At 43.2% G+C, this 25,710-nt stretch overlaps 2 protein-coding genes across 7 annotated transcripts; both read right to left on the reverse strand.

Annotated features, from left to right (window-relative positions):
* Positions 1 to 149: 149 nt before the first annotated feature.
* LOC125023758 (5'-3' exonuclease PLD4) lies at positions 150 to 3,091 on the reverse strand. Its single transcript, XM_047611263.1, has 10 exons — positions 2,895 to 3,091; positions 2,645 to 2,805; positions 2,110 to 2,293; positions 1,894 to 2,014; positions 1,652 to 1,779; positions 1,367 to 1,567; positions 1,106 to 1,245; positions 862 to 1,027; positions 679 to 775; positions 150 to 569 (listed from the first exon to the last, which is right to left on the reverse strand). The coding sequence occupies exons 1-10, from the start codon at positions 2,943 to 2,945 to the stop codon at positions 352 to 354; spliced, it is 1,467 nt and encodes a 488-aa protein (XP_047467219.1). The 5' UTR covers positions 2,946 to 3,091; the 3' UTR covers positions 150 to 351.
* Positions 3,092 to 3,234: 143 nt separating this feature from the next.
* Positions 3,235 to 24,864, reverse strand: cep170ba (centrosomal protein 170Ba). 6 transcript variants are annotated; one of them, XM_047611420.1, is made up of 19 exons: positions 24,648 to 24,863; positions 23,596 to 23,733; positions 21,830 to 21,919; positions 21,006 to 21,084; positions 20,329 to 20,387; positions 19,624 to 19,762; positions 16,764 to 16,892; positions 15,632 to 16,117; positions 14,577 to 15,541; positions 14,222 to 14,374; positions 13,692 to 13,803; positions 11,983 to 13,572; positions 11,073 to 11,319; positions 7,387 to 7,516; positions 6,244 to 6,378; positions 6,072 to 6,160; positions 5,576 to 5,669; positions 5,432 to 5,483; positions 3,235 to 5,321 (listed from the first exon to the last, which is right to left on the reverse strand). In XM_047611420.1, the coding sequence occupies exons 2-19, from the start codon at positions 23,698 to 23,700 to the stop codon at positions 5,113 to 5,115; spliced, it is 4,863 nt and encodes a 1,620-aa protein (XP_047467376.1). In that variant the 5' UTR covers positions 23,701 to 23,733; positions 24,648 to 24,863; the 3' UTR covers positions 3,235 to 5,112. The 6 variants fall into 6 exon arrangements, with proteins under 6 accessions (XP_047467376.1, XP_047467378.1, XP_047467377.1 ...); XM_047611422.1 differs by having other exon boundaries at positions 11,073 to 11,214; positions 14,216 to 14,374; XM_047611421.1 differs by having other exon boundaries at positions 14,255 to 14,374; positions 24,648 to 24,862.
* Positions 24,865 to 25,710: the final 846 nt, after the last annotated feature.

Consider the following 25,710-nt stretch of genomic DNA (forward strand, 5'->3'; position numbering starts at 1 on the left):
AGCAGTGGCAAAGGACACGTCCATCCATGCGGTGACGACAAGTGACTAATTTGGGAATCCCATATTAGCAATCCAAATGTTTGTTGATATATTGTTACAGCATCAAATTATGTTAACCATGATTCAAAAATGGGAAAAGATCCAAAAGCTTATTATAAAGTACATACACATTTATTGAACATTTAATCATTCTTCTTTATATATTCAGTATTCAGTCATCGTGTATTCAAAAACCTGTTGAACACTGCGTACACTATGTCTCTATAACACTGTTCATTTAATAAACATTTCATGTATTTAGAAGCGTATTTATAAAATCAAACAACGATGCATGATACAGCCGGTATAATGTCAGTCAGTCCAGTTGCTCTTGGATAGAGCACAGTCCGCGTGGTGCCCCAGATCGTGGAGGAAGACGGCAAACTCTGAGTTCCAGTCTCGGTCGAAGACGGCCTTGAGCTGGCTCTGCAGGGCCTCGGTCTTCCACACAGAGTGGGGAGCACGCTGGGAGATCACCAGACCCACTCCAGCTGTGGTCTCAAAGTAGTCCCCCGACCAGTTGGAGGTACCTGCGTGGGCAAACAGCGTTATCTGGTCAGTGATTAACTCTAACGCTGACGCACGGAAATAGGATGACTCGAGTTTTTTGTCACTTTAAATATAGACTGCGTCGCTCACCAACGTAGGCTACTTTATCAGTCACCATGAATTTGTTGTGGTTGACTCTGCTGTATGGAATATCCGACTGGTTTCCCACGGGAACAATGTACAGTTTCTGAATTGGAAAAATATGAATGACAAACATAATAAATATAAAGGCAGTTTAGTGTTGAAGATTATCTGGCTGACGCATTCATTTACTATTTGGATGCTGATATGGTGGCGGGGATAATCCATTGAGGCCAGAGACTGAAGAAAGGGCAGCATGGCCGGATCAGAGTCCCGCCCGCAGCTGATCAGCATCCGGATCCTGACCTTCTTCTCGAATGCGGCCGTCCTGATGGCGTCGTCTAAGACCGGCCAGTACCTGTTCAGTTCAATCAAAGCGTCCAACGTGAAGAGGAAGTTTCAAAAATATAAAAAAAAGATGTCAGTTTCCGCTCACTTGTTAGGCTTGTCAAAGCGCGTGGTGGGGAAGTACTCCATCACGGCTATGTCAACAAAGTGCTGAGCCTCTGCGATGATGGAGAGAATAGCCTCCAGGTCCAGAGTCCTCGATGGAGGACAGAAGGACGGTGGAGAACCCTGAGGACAAACACAAACCGACGAGGATTCAGTTTGATTTGTAAGCTGATAAAACCATGTCTTTCCTTTTCATCAATTTATAAGTATCCTGTAAAGAGGAACTGAAAGTGGAGGATCTCACTGTGATGTACAGATGGCTGGAGACGTTATCCTCCTTCACCAGCAGGGGGTGGTGTTGGTTGAAGGCCGTGTCGTACTGTGCAGGCCAGGGCTTCGGCAGGGTGCTGTTGGGTTGTCCCATCACCCAGTAGGACAGGAAGATCTTATTGAGGTCCTTCGCTAGACTGGAACAGTTGTACACCACCACTCCCAGCTCCTTCACCTACAGGGAGTCGACCAGGGCATAATTAACCAGCGTTTTGAGGTCGAAAATCAGCACTCATGGTCGTACAATTCACTGTCTCACCTCGTTTATAGACCTCCAGTCCATGTTGGCACTTCCAATTAACACATGTCTTTTATCAACGACCCAGAACTTGCTGTGGAGGACGCCTGCCGCCAGCCGGCCAAAATCCACCTGCCTCACCTGAACTCCTGCAGACGACCAGAGAATGGAAATGAACACATCGAACCAGAAATGTAAGATTGGCCATAACCTATCACCAGGTGGGAACAGGGCATACGTGAACATGCGAGTCACCCCCACACCTTTTTCTTTTAAGACCTTCAAATCAGTTGAGTTTGTCCTGATGGAGGGGACGCTGGTCACCAACCGGACAGATACGTTCCTGGAGGGCAGCTCTCCCAGTTCTCTCAGGATCTCCCTCCCCTGCCGAGGACAGGCCGCCTTTATTAAGTATCACAAAGACCCAGACGACTGCTGTCGCGACAACATCATCACTCCTCCTTCATTTGGTAACTCACAGGCGCATCAGAGGAAGAGTTAACGTTGATGTCTTCCCCAGTTAACGTCCAGTAAAAGGAGACCACGTCCACCTGTTCGGTTGCCAGGGAGATGAGGTGTTTCCAGACCTGCTCCAGTGGAATCCCAAGGGTTGTATTGGCGTCAAATTTCATGAATTGAGGAATGCTCTCCACGAGGGACATACTGGGGGTAACACAAGACTTTAATCTTTGATATTTAAATGAACAGGTTATAAGGGGTTAAGCAGGAAATAGAACCAGAGTAGAGGCTTAATTTCATTCACGGCAAAAATTAACATTAATATAAAAGTATCAGTCAATCAATCAATCAATCAACTTTATTTATACAGCACATTAAAAAACCCCAGGGGAAGCCAAAGTGCTTTACATTGGGACATAAAATAGATTTAAAGTCACTGTACAATAGATTTATACAAAGATAAAAAAGAACCGTGACAGTTTTAAACCTTAGCAGGTATTGAAAGCAAACTGTGAATTCAGCTGATACTAATACTTCTATATACAGTATTATTACCTGCACTGGTCCGTAGTGTAATTGCCGTCATTAGTGGCCTGTGGAAGCGTCTCATGCTTCTTTGGTTCTGGCGGTCTCTCCAACACAGCGATGGCAAGCAAAATCCCCAGCACGGTGAGACAGCCCAAAATCACGGCTAACGTTACACAGCTGGTCGACCTCTAACGACACGTTTGGCACAAAAACATTGTTGAGTCAGAACAACGTGCCCCAGACAAGAGGAAATAGTTCATGTTTGACATAGTCCTACCCCTTTGTTTGAAACGTAGTTGTCATGAAGGCTGCTGTACATAGACGTCATTTTTTCCTTTCTTCAAGCAATTCTTTTTTTTTGGAGTTAAAATTTGTTTGTTGAGCAGCACTTACAGAAAAATGTAGCTACTTTTCCTCTTTAGCTCACGACAAACTTTCTTCTCCCTCCAGCACTCGGAACTGCACTGGAGTGATGTCTTTGCTGTTGAATATATCACTGAATACATCACAGCACAGTTCCTGTTTTTACTTTCATTTCTGGTTTTCAGACATCAGGAATGAAAACAGTGCACTGCAGGTACCCGATAAGCATAATATCAAGAATCAAATAAGACAAGTCTGCTAATCAAATATTTATTTGAAAAAAAAGAGAAAAAAAAACAAAACAGAAGAATCATCATCTAACAACTTACACAAATATACACACATCAATACCAGCTAACAAATTACAACCACTTTGGGTGAAAGGAAACAGAAACTGAATATCATAAAAAGGATAAACATTTGACACAATTTTTTTTAAATTTCTGACTGAGTTAGAATAAAGCAAAGGGAAAAATACTATCCCAGAGAAGAAGAATAGCAGCAATACATTAAGAAAGAAAGACATTCGATTTTTGCTTGAGCTTGTAAACAACCACCATACTTGGCTGCATGACGCATCATCCCACCACACAGCTGTACGGGGCCTCTATGTAGTTCCCAGTTATAGTCACATGTGCATGGATTAGGGAAAGGAAAACAAAAACTTGCTGATGTGCCGTTTTGCCCGTTTCGCCCCCGCTTCAGCATCAGATGCCAACAACCTCACATGGGAGAGCAAAAGCTTTGTTTGCAGCATATCAGGTTCTAGGGACCATGTTTGTACTACCTTAGTGCAAAAGACAAGATTGAGAGGTAATTTGTAGGACGTACAGACAACTACTAACGATCGGGGTTTACAGATACAGACACTTAGGACGACACGAACCCTAAAATTACTTCCACTGTCATTTGAGGTCATCACAGAAGGGAACTTGTGACTCAAAAGACACCATGGAAATACCTTTTTTTTTTTTTTTTTTTAACCACAGATAGCGTGTATAATAAGTGTGCTGTCATGTGCTCAGTCAAAAACAGACAGTCGTTTTATGATTGTCTTTGGCTGTACTTCTGAGCTGCTGCCTTTGAGGAATGGAAAACAATAAACCAAAGAATAAATTTTAAGCTCCCAAAGGTATTTGGCCTGAATAAAAAAAACACACCTTTTCCGAAAGATAATGGCCCTGGCACGATTGAAAACCAGTTATACTTTAGAGTCACTTGATTTAGAGACTGCCAGGTTACTAAACTGTCCCGTGAGCCACTCCTTCTATTCAGATTCCGCATTCTTGAGGGATTTACACTCTCTGCTGGACTTAACAGGTAGCTTTCATTCATCTGCTGGGAGGAAACTGTTACCAGAACACACACACACACACACACATGCAGCATTGGCTTGTAGCATCTGTGTAATATAACAATGGAATCAAAGGCGACCGACTCTCTGCCAAAGTCATTTAGTGTCAGTTCCAAAAATACCAGTGTGTCACAAAAGACCACTAATAAATACTTTTTACATTCTTCTATAAATCTGGTCCACAAACAGGAAAAGTGACAAGGAAACGTGTATATATGTGGAAATGCAAAGGGGGTACTGAGAGTAGAAGTACACAATCATCTGTAAGCTTTACCTACAGCTCCCGTCTACTGAATATTAATGAACTGATATTTGATTTGTCACTAAACGCAAATATCTGATGTCTTCATAGATTTCCCTGAGATGATTATGCCCAGGCTGGTTTTCAGTTAAACCAAGTAATTACAACGAGCCCTTTAAATCAGCGATCTTGGTCATATTATTGGCAAATAATGAGGATAGCACAGAATCAAGTTCAGCTTTGCTGCCTTTTGCAGGTGAAGGTAAAATTTACGGAAATATCAGAGTGGTTCTTCCTCAAATCATCACCTCACACACTGCCCCCCCCCCACTCAGTTTAGAGCACACTTCACTTTGTGTTACACTACGTAGGTTTGCGGTGCTCACAGTGCAGCAGTAGTGTTCAATGTTTGTATGTGCACCGTGTTCAGTCTCACTTCCCCCCTCCTGGTTTCATTCAGTGCCACGGTGAAGCACCTGTGGGTTATAGCAGAAGTTCAGCACTGGCGGAACCTCTGTGTGTTATTTGTGTCAGATTTCAGACTAAATATCCCTCTCTGACATCGTCCGGTGCCACAGCTGCTCTCCTGACACTCTCGCCCGGCCTCGGGCCGCCGCCACGTTTGGTGACCGAGTGGACTGTTCTCCAGTCTCGCGTGGACGGGGGTCTGGATGAACGCACTCCAGAGGATTGGGAGGTCTTTGTAGGTTCAGGCTGCCCACTGGGCTCTATGACTGTGTTAATCACTGAATTCAGAAAGACAATAGATAAGAAATTAGCTACAAGCTGATATCTTTTAATATACTATAATAAAGGATTCCATTCATATTGTATTAAATAGGTCAGTGTGACTCACCCTCAAGCTGTGTCTGAACTCTTCTGAGTTCTTTCATGATAGATTTGATTTCCTGAAATGAAAAAAATTCTCCATTAGCTCAGATACAGGATTAACTAGCATTTTTTTTTTAAATCTTAAAATTGAACAAAAACCGTCACTAACCTTACTGGAAGTTTTTACAACAGGGACATCATTGTCAGAATTAACCTTTGCCTCGATTTCTCCCCAGACATCCACCCTGTCCTGGAACAGGCCCCTGTGTGACAGAGAAGTCGTATCATACAGTGTTCTTTAAAAGGGGACAATCAACATCATTGTGCCTAAAACACTGTAAACACCTATTATAATGCTACTATAATCCGTAAAATGGATCAAATTAAAGTTTGCAATAGCTTGTACTTGTTCTTTGATATCTTGTTGTCACTAAATAAAGACTTTAAAAGGGGCTACTAAGAAGATTAGATCTCTCTCCTCTCTGCTCCATATATTCAGTCAGACTATCTGTCTGTGAGCTGACTCAGTAAATTCTGCTAATTAAATAAGATTAGATGCTCAGTGCAGTCTGGTCGTCAGGCAGAATCAATAATGTTTTCCATCAAAGCCAGATTAAGCACGAGAATAAGGGTCGTTTATGCAAGTGTGCGTCTCAACATCTTACTTAATTTTATCAGCAAGTTCCTCCGTGTTTTCTCTGATGGCCACGATGATCTGGGACAAAGGATTCAGGACCAAATTGTCCACAACGACCTGGAGGAAACGGGAAACGCTTTAGGACGATCCCAAATTACAGAGGCTTTAAAAACGAGGGGAAGCATCACATCGTGTCAGACCTCGTCCCTGCTCCTATCTGGTTGTCTGGAGCTCTCTTCCTGGTCACTCGAGCTCTGGTCAGGTTCCCTTGTAGCTGCAGAACTTTGTGGGACTCGATGGTAGTTGAGTCCAGCCTCTGGAATACACTGAACCAGCTGGAAAAAAATGTCAATACAGTGTTACAATTCTCAGATAGAATTGGTTAAGAACTAACTTAAGATTGGCATTTTGGCATAATACAGATTTGATGCTTGTGTTATATATTATCTTCCTAAGAATAATATCTGATGTGTCTGTTCGATAGTAGGTAGATTATATTGTTCCTTGTTCATTCTTACCTCTAAACCCAGAGAACAAGTTGCGTTTTAAGGTATTAATAACCCAAAAAATGTAAATAAAACATGTAAATCAGGTGTTTCATATCATTGTAGTTCAGGGGCCACTTTCAACCCCATTTGAACTCAAGGGGCCGGACCAGTAACACAACAGCGTATTAACCTACACATGTTTAACAGATGTTTCCCAGATGTTTCCCTTACTTTTAGTGCAAATAAATACTTTGCGAAAGTGATTTAATGAACTGCACATTACAAAGCAACCAGACATTTCTATGTACAAAGAAGTGCAATTTCTGTGTAGTTATAGGTCTTAGTGTTATTCTCATAACTCACACTAAAACTATGTGAACCCTAAGAATAGCAGCCACTTTTACGGGAAAAACTGCAGTTAATGTCTTTAATGTAATTTTTGCATTTTACCAATTCATCTCACAGGCCAGATTAGATCATTTGACGCCTGTGATGTAAATGAAGATGGCTGTTAAATTTCAAAAAAGTGTTGACGCTAGACCATGAGTACATTTGAATTTCTCAGGAATTTGAATTTTTCCAAATTTTAGAAAAAATGTTAGAGCCCTCTGCAAACAAAGAACAGACTGTGTGAGTTTGTCCAGTGTGCCAGAAGAATTTAGGTTATTTGAATTTTCAACGTGTGTTTATTTTTTAAGTTTGAGCTTGTTCTCCCTGATAACCGCAGACCAGGCACCGGCTGGACGGCTGAGGGATTACGGGTGAAAACAACATGTTTACTTGCCGGCTGGTGAACTGTGACATCAAGTTAAAGTAGCTACAATAAAAGAGTTAAAAAGCAGTAGTTCGATGTACCTTTTCATGAGTGGTCACAGTGGACACAGGTGCGCTGCACTCCACCTCAGGATTGTGATCACCGTCACCTGCTACGTCATGGATCTCTCTGGCCAAGATAGCCAAGTCTTTGGCCAGGTCCTGACTCAAACTAACAAAGGGAAACACATATTATAAGGACAAGCAACAGGAATAAGGAAAACATCTTCCATGGAATGTAGAAATTATATCCTTATACTCATGCATTGCAACAGTACAGAACACATTGATAAAAATAACACAAACACCTGCTCTTTTATAGACACATTAGAGACACTACATATCAAATTATACTGGATCTTGTGTTCCACTGCAGTAATTTAACTAAGTCCCTTTTTGAGGTATGGGCTTCCTTGTTGTACGTGAATCTTAATGAAAATAAATTCAAATAAATGATCAAGCTGTAACTGTGAAACCAACTGTCTGAGAGTCGATACAAAGATCTGATTTGAGATTTGATACAAAGATCTGCTCCACATGACTAACTAGTTGTATTTACCTCTCACACCCCCTCCACTGTCTCTCCCCCTCCTGCCACTGGGCCACCACCAGAAGACACCTCCCTCGCCCCCTACTGTCGGCCTCCGGTACTTTTCTCCCCTACACCTCTGATCTCCAGTGCTCCCATCAATGTACCCTGTGTGCGTATCGTTCCAACCCGGACCCTTTTTCAGCCTGTCTACCGCTCCTTATCCCCACTCCACTCCATCCATCTGGTACCATCATACCTCTGGATCACAATAGAGCAACACGTGAATCCGACAAATCTGCACTCACTCCCCCAGACTCCATACACCCTCAGAGTCACATCACCTGTTCCTGACTCTGTTTATTAACGCCCACTCTCTAACCAACAAAAGCCTCATGCTCCATGAATACATTCCAGACTTCCTCTGTTTAACTGAAGCATGGCACAAACCAATGGATTAATTTCCATTCAACCAGGCAACACCCACTGGGTACATATTCATAGACAAACCCGGCCAAGAAGGACGGGGTGAGGTCATCCACAGAGAAGACATAAAGACCCTGCAGCCTCCTCTTTTGAACACGTTGCATACAAACTCCACGACCCGTCCCTTCTGATTACTGCTGTCGTTTACCACCCAGCTCGCTCGCTGACCTCACCAACCTCCCGAACCAGCTCAGTGCCGTCTCTCCATTCGTCCTCACATTTAGTGACTTCCACATCCACGTTGACAATCCCAGCTACACACATCATGCCACTGAATTTCTGGACATTCTGGACTGCTACGACTTCACACAACACACTCACTTCCCTGGCACTCAAAATCAATATAAGTATAAAATCTATCACTCCCTCAGCCCTCACCACTGCTCCATCTCCCACATCCTGGCTGCCATTCACATCCAGCAACTTCCAGACCTTTCTTTCAGTCTTCCAATCCAATTGACTCCATCTACATAAACCTCCACGCCATCATATCTCACCCCACCTCTCCCCACTCCTTCAGCCAGCCTCTATCCGAGTTTTCCCCCATCTCTCCTGCACAACTCTACCAACTCTTTTTTAAAAATTTATAGTTTTTCTTTATTTAAACTAAGACAACACAACAAAGCACTGAAAATGACATTTCACAAAAAACAGGATCCGTCATTTCCATCATCATAATCAAGAAGGGCTGAAGCATCATCAGTAAATCCATGAAATCCTCCACCAATTCACCATAATCCACCAATTATCCAAACAACAACAGCTTTTCTTATGTGATTTCCAATTCATCAGAATAGCATGTTTTACAGAGCTGTCTTTATGTTTCCTATCCTTATGGACATTTCAAACTAATAGACATTGGGGCAACTTCACTTGAAGAAAATTGGACAGGCATGAAATCACACTGTTCCAAAAAGTTGTCACTGGGGGGCAGTGCCATAACATTTGAATATGCGTGCCTGCCTCTCCACATCCATGCCAACACAAATGCGAGAGGATTTTATTCATTTTCTTTAATCTGCATGGTGTAATATATGCTCTATGCACGGCTTTGATTTGTAAAATTTCATGTCTAACACATTTGGACAGGGCTGTGGTGTCTTTAAAATGGTCTCCCACTGTGTTGTGGTTATAGATAAACCCAAATCCCTCTCCCATTGTTGTTTAGTGGATGACAGATTGTCTGAAAAGGCTTGTTACAGCAGCTTGTACAGTGCAGGAACTAAACTACTACCTGAGGCAATCCTCCTGTATTTATTGTCAAAATCATTGTCGCCCAGTGGATTTATTTTTTTGAGAAAAGTAATATTAAGATGGCTTTTAATTGTAGATAAGTCAAAATTCAGAGTCTTTAAGATCAAATTTATTTTTTAACTTCTTAAAGGGTACCATATCTTCATCCTTTACAATCTGCCCCAACTCTTTTATTCCTTGATTCTGCCATGTGTGTTAGAGTTCTTCTCCCAGCATTTAATTAGGGGTTGTTCCAAATAGGACAGGACAGTAGAGAGACCTCTACTAACTCATGACCAGCATGAAAAAAAACACTTGCGCCCTGGACCCCATCCCATCCACCTCCCCTTCCTCTCCAAAATGCTAGAACATGCTACCTCACCTTCAACAACCTTTACAAAGTATTTCAACCTGTTTTCCACCAAAAATACAGCAGTGAAATAACCCTCCTCAAAATCTACAATGACCTCCTCCTGTCTGTAGACTCTAGCCACATCAGCATTCTCATCCTCCTGGACCTCACCACTGCCTTTGACACCATCCACCACTCCATCCTCCTCTCCCTCATAGACAAATCACTCCACATCACTAGCACAGCACTCACCTGGATCAAATCCTACCTCTCCAACCAACAACAATTCATACACATAGCAAAACAAACACTCCTCATCCACTGCTCCCCTGGCACAAGGTGTCCCCCAAGGTTCGGTGCTCGGCCCCCTCCCATTTATTATCTACATCCTCCCCCTCTGCAATATTACCCGTTGCCTCTCTGAAATTGAAATGTGGATGCAAACTAACTACCTCCAACCGACTAACCTTGAACAGAACATCAAACAAGTCACAAAAACAGCCTTCCTCCCCCACCTAAGAAACACTGTCCATTTCCGACCATCCCTTCTTCCTGCAACTGAAACCCTCATCCACACTTTCATCATCCTCCAGACTAGACTACTGCAATAGCCTTCTCTATGGTCTACCCACTAAACTCCTCAATAAACACCCAAAACTCCGCCACCCGTCTCCTCACACACAACAGTTCTTGTGACCACATCACCCCCGTCCTCCCCTCACCCCCTGTTTAAAAAGTTAATAACTTTCAAGAACCTCCTTCTCAACCACAAAGTCCTCCATCACCCTAACTCATGGACCTGCTTCACCCCCATGCTCCCTCCAACAGCCTCCAATCCTCCTCTGCCCACCTCTGCGCCCCACTTAAAACCAAGCACCGTACTTGGGGGGTCAGAGACTTCTCTGCTGCTGCTGCTGCTGCTAAGCTCTGCAACTCTCTGACACCTTTAAATCCCTTTAAAACCCATCTTTTTAGGTCTGGTTTAGGTTAAGGTCTTTATTCGACATTTTATTCAATGCATTCTTGTTTTTATCTTGTGTCTCTAAAGTGTCTTTGAGTTGTTGAAAAGTGCTATATAAATAAAATGTATGATTATGATTATTATTATTGAGGTGTGACATTCCATACCGTGCAATCTCAGCACTGTGGGTGGACCAGTTGTGGTACGCCTCTCCCTCATGGGTCTCCTCTTCAGAATCTCTGCTGCGGGATTTGGTACGCAGGGCAACCACCGGCTGGGGCCGAGGCGGGTTGCGAGAGCCATGAGAAGCTGAGGAAGGTTGGGAGCGTTTGTGTTTAGGAGTGCTCTGGTTTGAGTCGTACTCCTCGTCTGAGGTAGAGATATAGTCAGAGCCTTTCTGTCGTCTCCTGGAGCCTTGGCGTCGTGAATTGGTTTGAGTTACACAAGGTGAGGATAGAAGAGAGGAGATATCATCAAAGAATAGCGCCATGGAAAAACACCTTTCAGATGTAGTCACCAAAACATTTCCCAGAAAGAGACAGAGAAGATGGTGTGGAAGTGCTCATCTCCATAATTCTTATTCACTGGTTCATTTTACGTTTCCAAATTGTTTACAAACCGAGGTGAGCACTTGATTTCCACAATATGGTAGCTGAGTAATAAACCAGAACCAATTAGTTAAAACATTCATGTACACCATGAAGTATATTATTAAGTTAAGTATTATGATTGTAATACCAGAACATATTAACAAGATAATAATCACCATATATTGTATAAGTACGACGTATAGATGAAGGGAATAAAATTGTCTCTTTAGTATTAATGTTAATGTTACTGGTGTTAGTGAAAGCCCACACACAGCTTTTGGTTGATAAAAAAAAAGGTATATTATTTTAAGGGCTATTAATATTTCAAACCAATTCACCACTGTGACTGTTTGAACGGCTTAGTCCAGGTTCCAGTCCAGACACAACGTCATTCCTTTTCTACAATGCTGATTTGAATAAGCAAATGTTTTAAGGAGTGAGAATGTTTTAAACAGTTTTACAAAGTATGTTGATGTATTATACTCACTCGCTGTGCTGCTGGAATATTTGGACGGGGTGGATCGTACACGAGTGAGTGGCGTTCTGGTGAGCGCTGGTTTCTGTGGCCTTTCTATGGCCTTAGGTCCTGCAGCAGAGGCCCTACGAGTGGAGGTGCTGCCTAACTCTGTGCTGCGGTTGGAAAATCCTGTGCTCCTGCCTGTCCCCTGAGGGGTGGAGGAAGCCTCATTGTCACTGGGTGTATTAAAAGAGCTGGTCCGCTTGCGAGGCATGGCCAGCATATCCAGCCGGGAGAGTTTCTTAGGTTCCTGGGTCTGCTTAGTTTGGGTGTTGCCTGCTTCCTGGGACAGTCGGTCAGTCTCTGTGCCTTCGTTGTCTGAGGCCTCTCCCAGGCGAGCCCGGCGGAGCATGGAGGCCCTGGTGGGTCTTGGGGCCGACAAACTGTTGGTGCGACTCAAACCCTGTGATGTTTTGGAAGTCTTGTCATCCTCCTTCTGAAGGGGTATAATATATTTCCTGCTTGCTTGGTAGTTGTTAGACTCCTGATCAGAGTATGGTAAGCTCTGATGGTCATCACTTAGGTCTGTGGAGCCACGTTTCCCTACACTATGTCTCAGTCCAAGCGGCCTCTTGAAAGACTCAGTCTTGTTGCTGCTTTCTGCCCCCCGGGAGCGGTGCTTCTCTGATGTTATGGATTTGTTTTGACTAGATATGCTAGCTGAAGAACCCTGTCTATGGAGGCCACCACTAACAGACGTTTTCTTCGTCAGTGTGTTTTGCTTGGTCTTACTGCTGTGTTGGCTGACTGTGCTGGATGTATCCACATCAGACTCACCAGAAAGAGAGTCCATTATAGAGGGCGGCGTAGTCACTGATTGTCCTGCTTGGAGTTTGGCCTCTAGAACAGCCAGAACATCCTCTGTGTCTTTGAGGTAAGAATGAGTGTCCTGACGGTTAGTACCCTGGAATAATTCTGTATCACTGAGAACAGGTTGGCTAGAAATGTTGGGAAGTCTGGCATTGCTAGGCCGCTCCTTGGTGAAGCTCTCCTGTCTGATTAATGATCCTGTGCCTTCTTTACTCTCTGGACTCTGCGTCTCCTGGCGCAGCTCAGTAAACTTGCCTTTTCCAGAGTCTTGATTGCCTCTCTGTTTGGTTAAAGTGGCCGTTGAGAACATTTTGTTCCCATTTTTTCTCGCAGTCTTAGGGGTGCTGGGTTTCAAACCTCCATGTTCATGCTTGCAGGGAACCTCATCTGACCCAATATAGAAAGATGTAGACTTGGCTAAGAGTTTGGGCTTATCCACAGTTTGCTTTTGTTCTGTGTCTGACAGTGATTTCCCCCTCTGCTCTATGATGGAGCCATCATCAGACTTGCTGGCATCACTGAGGCTGTCAGGCTCTACATCATCCTGCACTGTTAACCTATGAACACCATCTCGAGACCTGGGGGCCACCAGGCTATTGTTTTCTATAATGAATGTTGAATGTGGGTCATAATGGACATGAATACTGGGAGCTGGAACGTCACTTGACTCCTTCGGTGGTACCTGCGTATCAGAGTCTGGCATCTCGTGGCTTTGGCTGAGCGTGGCCTTGTGGGCGATTTTCCCCGGTGCTGAAGAGGAACGGTTTTAATGCATATTAACCACACATGCTAAAACGGAGTATCATTTATATTCATCAGGGTTTCTCATTATCATTTCAAATAGACCAATGTCTCTTAGTCTGGCTTACCCCCTCCTGACAGTTCCATCTGGGAAGGGATGTCAAAGAGGCCAGATGAAGGGCCAGATTCTGCGTAGCTGTCTGCTAGGCTGGCCCAGCGAGACATCCATTTAGGAGGCCCCTGTGTGAGAAAAGATACATCTTATTCACCATCTTCAAAAAAAAAAAAGGTAAAAACATTTTGAAGATCGCACAGTTAATAATTCAGTGATTGCCTTAGTCAAACAACAGAACAACAACAACTATGCAGCACAACTGTTATGCAAACAGGGATTTCGTTCTTTACATTTGGTTAGACAGAAAAAAAATCAGAACCCAGAAGCTGTCAGGAAAGAAGAGGTCAATCAAGATAATCAAGAGAGAGACACCAAAAAGAGAGAAGAAATACCATGAAGCCAAATCACTATGCATGCTGATCTGTGCATGTAGACACCTGTGGCTTAGTGACCCAACATATCCATTAATTGTCTTTGGTGTTAATATGATGAATTATTCATCTATTAATTAACCACACCCTTAGCAGGAGGGTTTACCTTTACCAGACTCTGTCCCTGCTCTGGAGCTGTCCTCACCTCCCCACTGCTACTCTGCCTATGCTGCTCCCTGCCCTGAACAATAACAGGATTAAAAGCGGACGATGTTTCTGCTTCACTCAGGTTCGTTCGCTCTGGGCTCTCAACAACACCAAACACCTGTCAGGAACAAAGCATTGCAAGGAGATAAGTGTAGGAATGCAGGAAGTGGCTCTGATAGTATCCATGGCTCGTGCTGAGAAGGACTTTCAAGCGATAGAGCCAGTTTGTTGCTTTTAAAAGAGCATGTTGTGATTTTTAGTACGACTAAAAATCACCAACTTGTGTTTAGAACAAACAAAAACTCAATGGAACAACTTACCTGGTCGATCTTGCTGCGCGCCTCTTCCAGCTCTTTATCTTGAACATCTGCTTCAATGGTGTAGGTTCCGGCATCACTCAGATTGTCGTCTTCTTCGTTTCTGGGGCCGACATGGGGGCTCTTGGCTTCCACATTCTGAGATGTCTGGGGCATGACAGGGGCCTTAAGAGGAACAGGCTTGAGGATAGGGGAAGAGGTTTGAGGCTGGTAATGACCATCAGACTGAGGAGGGCTGGTGGGACTGTGACCAAACTGTGTGACCACCACTATCCCTTTTTTAACTGTTTTAGGGGAACTAGAAGTGCTTTTCTCCGAGCTGGGAGCAGAGTTTCCCTTTGCTTGTTTGAGAAATTCAGCAGTAAATTCTTGAGCGAGTTTAGATCTCCGGCCCACGCTGCTAAAGGGTCTTGAAGCTAAAGATGAGGTAGAGCGAGAGGAAAAGCTGGTGCTGGTACTGATGCGTTCTTCTGTCTTTTCCCTTCGCAGAGAGCCAGCTCTCGGGAAGCCTGTTGACGCGGAGCCTTTCAGGGGAATAGTGTATCGTTGGGTTGGGGGTGTGGTTGACGACGTAGGTGGGACTTGTCTCTCCCCGGTTGGACTTGAGCTCTTTCTTGCCTTCTCTGCCTTCTCTTGCTGAAGCCTGAAGCCTAAGGACTCAGGTGGGGCTTGGGGGGTGTTACTGGTGAAGGACTGGGAGCGCTTCTTTCTTGCGTTATCATCAAAGAATTCAATAACAAAGGCTTGGTGGGGCTCAGGCTTGTCAACACTGGAAAGGGACTGGGACTCTGGTGGAGAGGAGGGCACATGTTCCTCAGAGTTAGGGGAAGCAAAGCGTTGTGGTGGGGAGTCTCTTAATGCTCGTGAAGGAACCTGGGACACAATCGGAGGTTCCAGTTGAAGAAGACTGTTTCCATTGATTGCAGGTTGCCCTGAGTCACTGTGAGAGCCATCTTCAGGATGGTTTGCTGATGATGGAAAGACAACAAGTCAGCTTAATAGTACGCACAGCATTGAACCAACAGCTAAAGTAAACAGACACCGTATATGGGGCTCACCTTTGGTATGCTTCAGAAGTGACGGGTCACTGTTTGTGCTATATAAGACGTCAGCTTGTGACTTCCTCCTCATCATACTGGCATTGCTCTGGACCAGCCAATCAGCAACTTTGTTTTCTGCCGACATCACCTCAGTAGGTGCGGTGACAACCTCTGCGGAGGCTTGTCTGCGTTGCTGGCGGAAAGAAAACTTGGTCACATGGTCTTTGATCTTCATTTTACCTGGCGTGCAGTCATCGAATTCGATGGTGAAGGAAGCGTGGCTTTGGACCACAGGGGGTGTGGGAGTGGAAGGAATCTGGGTGGGATCTGAGGTGTCTTTTGTCGGAACCTCATGAACTTGCGACTCAGGTTTCTTGGTAGGTTGCTGCTGAAGCTCTTTAGTCGGGATCTCGAAGTAGCTGGGTTCCCGGCGGTAGGAGAAAATGGACTTATTCTCTGACAGAGAACCGTTGACCTCACATCTGGACACATCTTTTGGAGACCCTGTTATCAATACAGTGATGAGATGAGAGTAAATACACATTTAAACAAAGAGCTTTAGGGACAATCCTTTATATCCCAATCTCCACTAAATAAATACAAAAATAAAAGTCACAAGAAGGAAACTGATTTTAATGTTACTGATGAACAACCCCTGAAAACAACAAATAACAGGAAAGTTCCAGCTGTTAGTCTGAGAAAACAAATCATCTCATTGGCTGCCAGCTGGATGTGGCCAAATATCACTTTAGGAGCTCAGAGTCCAGTGGAGGGTATCTGAGCAGGAATAATCTGTTTCAGTCTGGGCAACATGAGGAGAACAATCACCCTTCCTCCCCCTCCAGCAGCTTAGAGGGTCATAATCCATCACGAGACAGACAGACACTGCCCGCTGGCCTAGCATGGTAAGGCCTGGCTAACGGTCCACAACTGGCAGCCAGAGACCTGCCTTGGGCTTAACACCATCCATCTCTCACTGACCCACAAAGAGCATCGGATAACGGTGCCACAGAGAACCACGTCATTATAGATTAGGGTCTAATTCACAGATGTGGAAATATCCAATACAATTACACTACAAATATCTGCCGTACAAAATATGAGTTACTTCATATATATACACATATATATAAACAAATCATTCTCTGACCTGGAGGCTCCTGTTCTGGCAGTTTTCCACTTCTGCTCTTCTTTCTGTTGGCTGAGTCCTCATCTTCCCCCCACCAGGACGGTTGGCCATACAGAGGAGTAGGTTTGGATAACGGCGTATCTGTGGCAGCTAGCAGAGAAATGCACAAACAAAGGCACAAACATAGACACACACACACCATCAGGCACATGATAACCTCAGGTACAGGCAGGAATGGAGAAAGATCCAAGCAAAGAGCTGAATTTATACAGCCTCTTGTATTTATAAGCCAATACTTTTATGTTCACATACTCACATGACCAAACAGTCGTGTCTGGGTTTAGTGTTTAGCAACAGCAGAAATGTTGCAACGCCAGGGCTCAAAAGCACCCAGTGTTTTATTTTTTACAATTCCCACACTTTCCCATGACACAGAGAGTGGTGAGGGTAAATTGTGATACCAACTATATCATGCAAAACCACCGAAACGTAATCCTCGTCATGTAGGACCATGCAGATAATCCCAATCTTCAAATACAGTGCAGAATATAGGACAATCTGTGCATCCAAACTGAGATTCTTGTAGACAATGCAAATATTTGTTGACTTCTGTATATACTCCCTATAATGGTGTAATCAAAGGAGTTAAGGCTGATATGGTCTGTGAGGTTTGTGAACCAGTGTTTAGTTAGAGCTGACATATAGATTGGCATGGCAGTGTGAACATCCAGTCTATACCGCACTAATCAGATGAAGTAAATGCTGGGTTTTGGCCAGATAGAAAGGATAAACAAGTGCTTTGGAGTTTATTGTGGCTACACTATCCCCAGCATCAGCAGCACTTAACCACTGTTGCCTTGGACACGCACAATAAGACATCAACACAGTGACAGGAGAGGCAGAGAGGCATGTTACCAATTCCTTCCCACTTACTCAGCCCTCCCCTTTTAGCAAAGGAAAACATGGGCGAGCGTCACAACTGAAATGGCCTGAGTATAGTGGAGAGTTACGTTGAACGTATTATTTTATTAATGTGCAAAAGAAACCAAAAGCACATGAGAGAAGATGATAAAATGGCAGCAGTGTTTGTTTAATGAGTCATTATTATCAACATAGAGTCTGCTACAATTCCCCTCCATTTCTGTCTTTTTCTGTGTTTGTGGCCAAATGAAATGTTGCCAGGTCTAAAATAGACAGATTAACTTTCTGCTTAAGTTCTATGGGTAAGCAGCGCAGAAATTACACAAGCAATTACATAAAATCTCTCTATTAGCACAATTTAAATCACGCAGGGAACACTGTGAGCTCTCGGTTTCATGCCCCTTTTCTACACTGGCAGGGTAAAGTAGGCCCGACTGAGTCACACACACTGTACAACTGAAGTGTCCTGCCCTGCAGACAGCTGGAGGACTGGACTCGCTCCACATCCTGTGCAGCTGCAGAGGGAAACAAGCAACAAGAAGCACAGAGAAAAAGTATCTTGGCTTCTCTCTCAGCACTCAAGTAAGAAAACTGTGTCATGTTTGTGGGATTAAAATAAAACACAAACAAAACAAGAAAAATCTACTGTAGGCAAACACCAACACTGCACCTCCAGGCCTCCAGTCAAACTAATTCAGCTGAAGAGGATGTATTTGCATTTGGGTCAACAGAGCTATACAAGCTCTGGGAGTATTATGGCAGCAGACTTCTATGTGTGTATGTACAATATATTGTATATCATTAAACAGAGCAAAAAAAAAAATGCATACATAAGTAAATTAAATATTCACACACACACAGTAAATGTGAAAAGTCCATTTCCAATCTTGTTGTGAGTGGCTACTTTAACACCCATGTATCTTTATTTTCTCTGAAACACTTGGAAACATCAGCCTTATCTTGGCTGTGCGACACAGTGAAGGGTTTATTTATCACAGAAGAACTGGCTCACAGGGCAAGGCTACACCGAGGGCAGGAAATAAGAGCACAGTCACTTATAAACATGCCTTCAATGTGGGGTTTGTTGAATCATCATACGGATAGCTTGTAAGCCGTGTAATACAATCACCTCCTAGTACGAGACGTCTGAAACTCAAAGGTCACAAAAGGTTTCTCAATGTGCTCCAGTTCAAACAGACAACTATAGGGCATGAAAAGTTCTATTTTAGACACTGGCTGTTGTTTTTGCCACTAAGCTCAGACGACTGACTATGAAGCAAAGAGCACAAGAGTCGCTAGACCTACAACAGCTGGGAAAGGCTGGTGAGTGTGAATGACTTTCATACACAAAGTAGTAGTAGTCTGTTGATCTAAGAGTCCATTGACTGTTCCACTAGCCCATACTGTAAAACACGATTTACTCAGTCTAGAGCAGAGCAGAGAGGGCATGAGAACAAGGACAGAATAGCCAGGCTAAAAACACCTTTCTAATTCTTCTACAGCACGTGTTCTCTCATCGGTAGAGAGCTTGGCAGGACCCCACCTCTTGTCAGCAGTCAGGGCATGGCTGACAGAGATAAGGCTGCTTGTCTGACTTAGCTTGTCTTACTCATGTGCACTAACTCTGCCAAACCAGGGATGTCAAGACCTATTTCTTTACTGACACCACAGGATTGCAGCTTCAGCCTGTCCGCTCACATGGCATCCTAATCTCACACCAGGCGAGCTCTTAATAAAAGAAGCCTTATCAAGGGATCTCTGGCCAAAGTCATGCCGCACATGGAGACTCAAAGACTTCCACTTCCTCTTCCTCGTGTATTTGAACTGGACATTCAAATCCACTACAATTAAAACAGTTCCTCTTCGGCGACAAGAACAATTCACGTATATCTGTCGTAAAACCTGCTGCTTTTCTACTGATGCGTGAACCTGCTATGTGTGCACAGTCGGAGCTGTTTACCTGTGAGTGAGTGAGCTCTATGCTCCGCTTTGTCCTGCAGTTTGACGTTGGAAAGAGAATCTTTGTTCTTCTCTGAGCTCTTAACCTTGGCCTCCAGGGCTTTTATGCTCAGCTGCAACTGGCTGGTGTACTTCTCGTGCTGCACACAGAGACAGGAGGGAAGCAGGATGTGAGCAAAACATCTGTGCCAACACTCAGTAGAGATGAAGCTGTCCTCATTCATACAGACAATAAGGAAATACTGTATATCCACAAGGGACTTCTCCGGTTTTAGCTTCTATATCGAATTGTTAACAACATGTTTTTAATTTACCATAATTTCTGTACTGATTTACATTCATACGATACAAATCCTGACAGATAACCGGGTCTATATGTGTGAATGGTCATTTAAATTAGACAATTACACAATGAGCACATGGAAGAATTATTAAGATGGCAGTGCAAGGAGAACATTAAAAACAGGACATTCAATCTATAAGACACACAAAAGTGCTGTAAATGGGAAGTAAACAAGAACAAAAACACTGAACCAGTTTGTTTTAACGCACAGAGTTGACTAACTAAAGTTAACACATAATACATCACATACATTTAAATTTAGAAATGTATGTCTTTTTAAGAGTTTGATATCTTAATGGTTAAGTGATTTTATTAGGTTTTATTTCTCCTAAAAAGACTGAACAGGCTGTTAGAATCACTCACTTTCAGGGCTTCTTCTGGGACTTTGTGTTGACTCTTCTCCAAGATATACACGTGAACATGTGCAGAAGGAGTTAAAGAACACAACGTTTTTGCAAAACTAGTTATAATCTAAATCTAGTTAACATTTCAGCATCAAGCTGAGGGAAACATGTTTGCAGAACATAAGAGATGCAAAAAACTGCCACCTAGGGTATGATGCCTTCACTAGAGTTTTCTCCTGAGATCAAAGTACTTTCCTCTCCTGCGGCAACACATTCACTCATTCAAACGTGCAACATACTTACTTGTGGTGATAAACATTCCTAAATGTCTGTACAACTCAACAGTTTTCCCTCCTGTTATCTAAATTGCATTTCACCATTCATGAATTTTCTTCACTGGGAGGGTGGGGGGGCAGGTCAAAGGGTGCAGGAGCTTTTCTGTCCACAGTTGACCATAATCTAAAACCCCTGACTGAAAAACCACAGGGGATTAACATGCCAATGGAGTGAAAGCCCACAGAGGGGGAAGAAAATGAAATAAATGTTTGAGTGAAACAGCTGCCAAACACTGGAGCGTTTCCATGTGTGCTGCTAACTTTAACTGTCCCAAGTGAGGAGCAAGAAGATACAATTCCAATCAGGATCATGGACGAGCCATGGACGAATCAGGACAACATGAGGACAAAAAAAGGATATCATAACCGAAGCGAATGACGTCCGAAAGCTTAAGGGTGATGTATGTCTGGTCCGGGATCCTGAGATCATTCACAAACGTCTGCAAAATACAGAAAAATTACATCAAGATCATGTTTATACTGTTAACTAATAAACTATGGTTGCAAACACACAGGTGAAAGGCTGTCTAATTCCTTATGGCATGCATCCAGATACCGTAAGGTGCTTTGCAATTGGCTCTTTTCCCATTGAAAGTTAATCCAGCAACATATTGAAACTCTGATGAGATTATGTTGTTATGTAATGGCAGTCTTAGCTTTTGTGTGACTGCTCAATGTCCACATGGAAATAAACACATGTTACGGTGTGTTGTGATAACCTAAGAATCAGCAGTTGTCTTCAGATCACTAATTGAAAAGACACTCATGTGTAACACAGCGCAAAAATGAACAGATCTTACTCTATGTTGACTAAACTACACTAATTGTGGAGGGATTTCAGTCACAGGTCCTCGCTCTGTTCTGCTCTGATTAGTTTGGCTGCGGTTACTAAGGCCAAAAGAAAACGCTCTGTGAGAACAATGAACGGTTTCTCTCACCGCTCAACTCTGGATTTCATTGGGATAATGGTGCAATGAAGTGGCAACAGAGTCAGAGAGGGAGAGGGAGAGGGCAACAAAGAGAGACAGAAAGAAAGGGGTCCAGTCCAGCAGGAAAACCAACTCTCCCGTTGGTCAACGTCCTTCAAACTGTCTCTGTGTTTTATTTTGTGGACTTCAGGGAGCAGAGAGGCTTCGCTGCTCCGGCTGAGGCAGGTCGTCTGCCACTAGAGATGGACTTGCTCACCCCGTTCAAGCTCCCCAGGTCCTTCACCATGTGCTCGTCTGTGTTCGCGTCGTAGTTGATAACAGCGTGCTGCTTGTCCACACTGCGAGACTGCGTCAATTAAAGCAGAAGCAAAATCAATTGACAGTTGAAATGATAAGCTGATAAAACGTTTGTGCAGACAAAAACATCAGGAAAACAAATGCATCCTAATATAACGGCCCTGCACTAAATCTTTCCTCATGACTGTTACCAGAAAGGCAGAGATTCAACTGAACTACCAGAGAACAATATAGAGGATGCAGTTTGTTGTGCTTTAAATTATATATAATTAAAGACAAAAGCCTTGCACACTGACTAAAATAATTTAATTAGAAGATCCTTCTTTGGACTCACAAGCAGAACTCCATACACCATAAGAAATATTGTAGTTGAGTGAACTCATAGATGATCTTCATCCATTCACCAGCGTGAAATTTGCTTCTCTTCAAATATGCTTTCATCAATTACGTGCAGACTGAAAAAGTGATTCACACTGACTCACTCTCTCTTTTCTGCTCATTAACCACTCCAGGCCTCTCTGTCACAGGCTGAAGATGACTGCCAAACTCATTTGCAAAATGAATGCTGGTTAGACACTTAGAAACTCGTGCACTAAGTGGATAAACAGCGTTCAGATGCTCCGCATACTGTCGGTGATGACCTATTCCCTCAGCCGACTTTAAAATAACTACTTGTAAATACCACACTGCCTGAAGTGCTGGGCTTATCAATCAGTCCACCTTCTTGATTAGTTTAACTGTGCAGGCCACAGCAACATAAAGAAATCCACATTCCTAACTCAACAGCCCCTAGCTTCACTTTGCCCCCCTCGTCAGGGAGAAAAAGCTCCAGCATTAGGAAACAGTAAACACGCCAATGGACTAGCAACAAAATCCAATCTCTATTGTTGGGTTAATTACTGCCCATGGAGATATTGATCAAACACCAGTTGTCATGGAAAGTCCAAACACTAAGGTCAAAGCTGTGCTATTTGATAGGGCTTCGCTTAAAAGGACTTTTCAAGCCAAACAGGATTCTCATGTTACATACTTTCAGCTGTGATTTCAATGGAAGAAATGCATTGAGAAAACCACAAAAACACCAAAAACAAAACATGAAAGGGTTAAAGATAATTCAGGGCAGAAACGGACTGTGTGCCAAGTCAGGAAGCAGCGCTGAGCACTTAAGCAGCGCAGCAGAAAAGTCTGCATCACTCCAGACAGGGAGAAGCTGAGGTTTTTCCTGGATCAGGCGACGCCTAAATGTGGACACGAGCAACTTTTCAATCTAACCGGCCTCTGTGGTTGGCAGGGCTTTTTCTGAGCACAACACACAAAAGTATAAACAACTTCTGAGGCAACATTCCTCCATCACTGGTTTTAAATACAGAGTGAAAAGAAGACGGGTGGGAGAATATTATACAAAAACCACAAAGAAATTGTGTTTATAACAGACAGAGGACGGAAGAGCGGCACAGAGGAACGCCTCGGCAGTGTCAATTTTTTGAAAGGATGTCAGGGGCCAGCTATTTCTAAAAGGCACCGTCACCAGGTTACACAAACACAAAGCACGCTAGAAACGTGCCGCCGGCTGTTTCGCATATTCGTGCGACGAGCTGTCCCGTCAGACATCACGACAGAGAAATGCAACATTTCCTGTCCATCTTTCACGGGCTACGGTGAAGAGTCGGCCACGACTCATGTGACACCGCGCAGGTGTTTGCTGTGTAAACTCGAAAAGCTCACCTGCAGCATTAGCTCGCAATCGTCCCGGCCAACAAAGATCATCTCCCTCGGCAACCGGTGGCGCGTGCCGGAGCTGCTGACCAGAAACCATGATGTGACACTCATGTTGGGGCCACGAGTCAGGAACTTCTTAGCATCCTGGGAAAGGACGATGCAAATTAAGACAAGAAAAACAAAACAAACAAACTTGACTTAGACCCCGTTAGGTTACGCACCTAATTCTACTTATCCTTTATTTAACAAGGTAAAACTCACTGAGAATTAAAACCTCTTTTTTTAAGAGTGACCTGACCAAGACGGCAGCATAAACACTATGAACAATTTTTGTATGTAGGTTTCCATATGTAAATGTATGTCTGTTTTTGTCAACTGTTGCATTATCAAATGCCCGCTGAATTTTTAGTTTTAGTTTCCAGAGTTTCCAGATTCAGTGTAAATTAAAAATGTTTAGCTTTGTGTTTTGTTTTTTTGTTTTTTATTAGTTTGATGTTTTAGATGTAAGGTGGACTTAATTACATGACGTACACATCAGTTTGTAAAAAGCTCAGTTAATAGACACATGTGACTCAACAAACTCTTTAACAAGTTTGACTAAACTGGCAAGGCCTAAAAAAACACTTCCTGTCCATTTATATTTCACTTTTACATCACATCATTTCAGTTGTTTTCTTTCACTGCAAACAATTCCAGCATTTTAGTGAATGCTTTTGGTTATTTAGTTCATTTCTATTACATATTGCCTTGGTCCGTACAAGACACGGGTGCAGATTTGTTCGTTACCAGAACAGGTAACTTAGCCCTGAGAGTTTGGTTAATGAAGCATGCTGGGAAACCTGTTGCAAACTGCCGCCTGTGACCAACGACTTTAACTTACAGCACGGGTTTTTACCCCCAATTGCTTAAGCCAACTAAACACCACTGTCAATGATAATAAGAATTAAAATTAAGGCCATTAGTCCGTGTTAAATGTAGCCCCCGTGCTTACTCTCGGTGACAGCGAGCTCGTGCGGCTAACGTTGAGGACCTTTCTCCGGTGACCGTCCAGGACTCACCTTTAACGCCTTGTCCGTTTTACTCCTGAGTGAAGCCAGCGTTTACGACGTCCTACAGCGGGTGGGCTTCGACGGCCGACATTTAGTCACGACAGCGACGGACCAGGTAACGCTGGCCAGGTAAATTTCGTTCACACCCTCTTCTTCCTCTGGGAATGACAACCGGGCGAAACTCTCCTCTCTCCTCCCGACACGGCGATGACGTAGCTGCCTGACAAGTCCCCAATCAGAGAGGTAGAGGAAGGCAGAGCTCTCACTCTGTACCGTTCCCGGGCGCAGAAAAAAAAAATCAATAACAATTCGGCCACGCCCTCTCTAGCGCAACAAAACCTAAATATTCATCATATTTTTATGTCGCTGATTTAAAAGAGGTAAAAGAAAGACACTTAATTTGCATATCACCGCATAAATGTATAAAGCAACTGAAAATTGAAATAAGTTAATAAGTAATAAATAAATTCTAATATACCTAAATCTAAGTACGTAAATGAAAGAATTTGAAAAAACAATCAGTTCACAAAGAAACCGATTATTAATAGAAAGCTAAAAAAGTAGGAGATTCCATACTACACAGTTAAATAAGAAACAATTTAAAACCGAAGCGAATATGTATTTCAGATTTCAGAAGTTTATGTTATACATCTATTGTTACATATAATAGCATATTGTTTTTCGTAAGTTTATTTATTTATTTTTAATTTTACCTACCCCTGTCCTCTGCAGTAGGCCGGCATGAATAACTTTACAATGTAAGTGACTAATAAAATTAATCTGTTTTAAACGTTAATGTATTTCCCTTATTATAAGGATATTATATGTACAATCTAACAAGTCAAAAAAAATCATATGATGATTACCTAATCCACGTAGACAGCATAGACAGAATATGCTGTAGGGACTTCAGATGGATTTTATGTCATTTCTTGGTCAAATAAAATTGGAAGCGTAAAGCGCATGCGTAAAGTAGGAGAACATTATTTACTATGCTGTGAGTCACCGCTTTCATAGACGATCTGCGGCTGTATTCACTGCCAGGCCAGACAGGACTTTGTTTATCTAATGT

Source organism: Mugil cephalus, chromosome 17 (genome assembly GCF_022458985.1).
Source record: "Mugil cephalus isolate CIBA_MC_2020 chromosome 17, CIBA_Mcephalus_1.1, whole genome shotgun sequence".
Classification (NCBI taxonomy): domain Eukaryota; kingdom Metazoa; phylum Chordata; class Actinopteri; order Mugiliformes; family Mugilidae; genus Mugil; species Mugil cephalus.

Coding starts and splice junctions, on each gene's coding strand:
- LOC125023758 (XM_047611263.1), bottom strand. CDS start 2,945: ATGACGTCTATGTACAGCAGCCTTCATGACAACTACGTTTCAAACAAA. Junction 1,246..1,366: donor CCAGCCATCTGTACATCACA/GTGAGATCCTCC, acceptor GTTTGTCCTCAG/GGTTCTCCACCGTCCTTCTG. Junction 570..678: donor TGATAAAGTAGCCTACGTTG/GTGAGCGACGCA, acceptor TTGCCCACGCAG/GTACCTCCAACTGGTCGGGG.
- cep170ba (XM_047611419.1), bottom strand. CDS start 23,700: ATGAGTGTCACATCATGGTTTCTGGTCAGCAGCTCCGGCACGCGCCAC. Junction 21,920..23,595: donor ATTGCGAGCTAATGCTGCAG/GTGAGCTTTTCG, acceptor TAATTGACGCAG/TCTCGCAGTGTGGACAAGCA. Junction 13,804..14,215: donor AGGGACAGAGTCTGGTAAAG/GTAAACCCTCCT, acceptor TTTCTCACACAG/GGGCCTCCTAAATGGATGTC.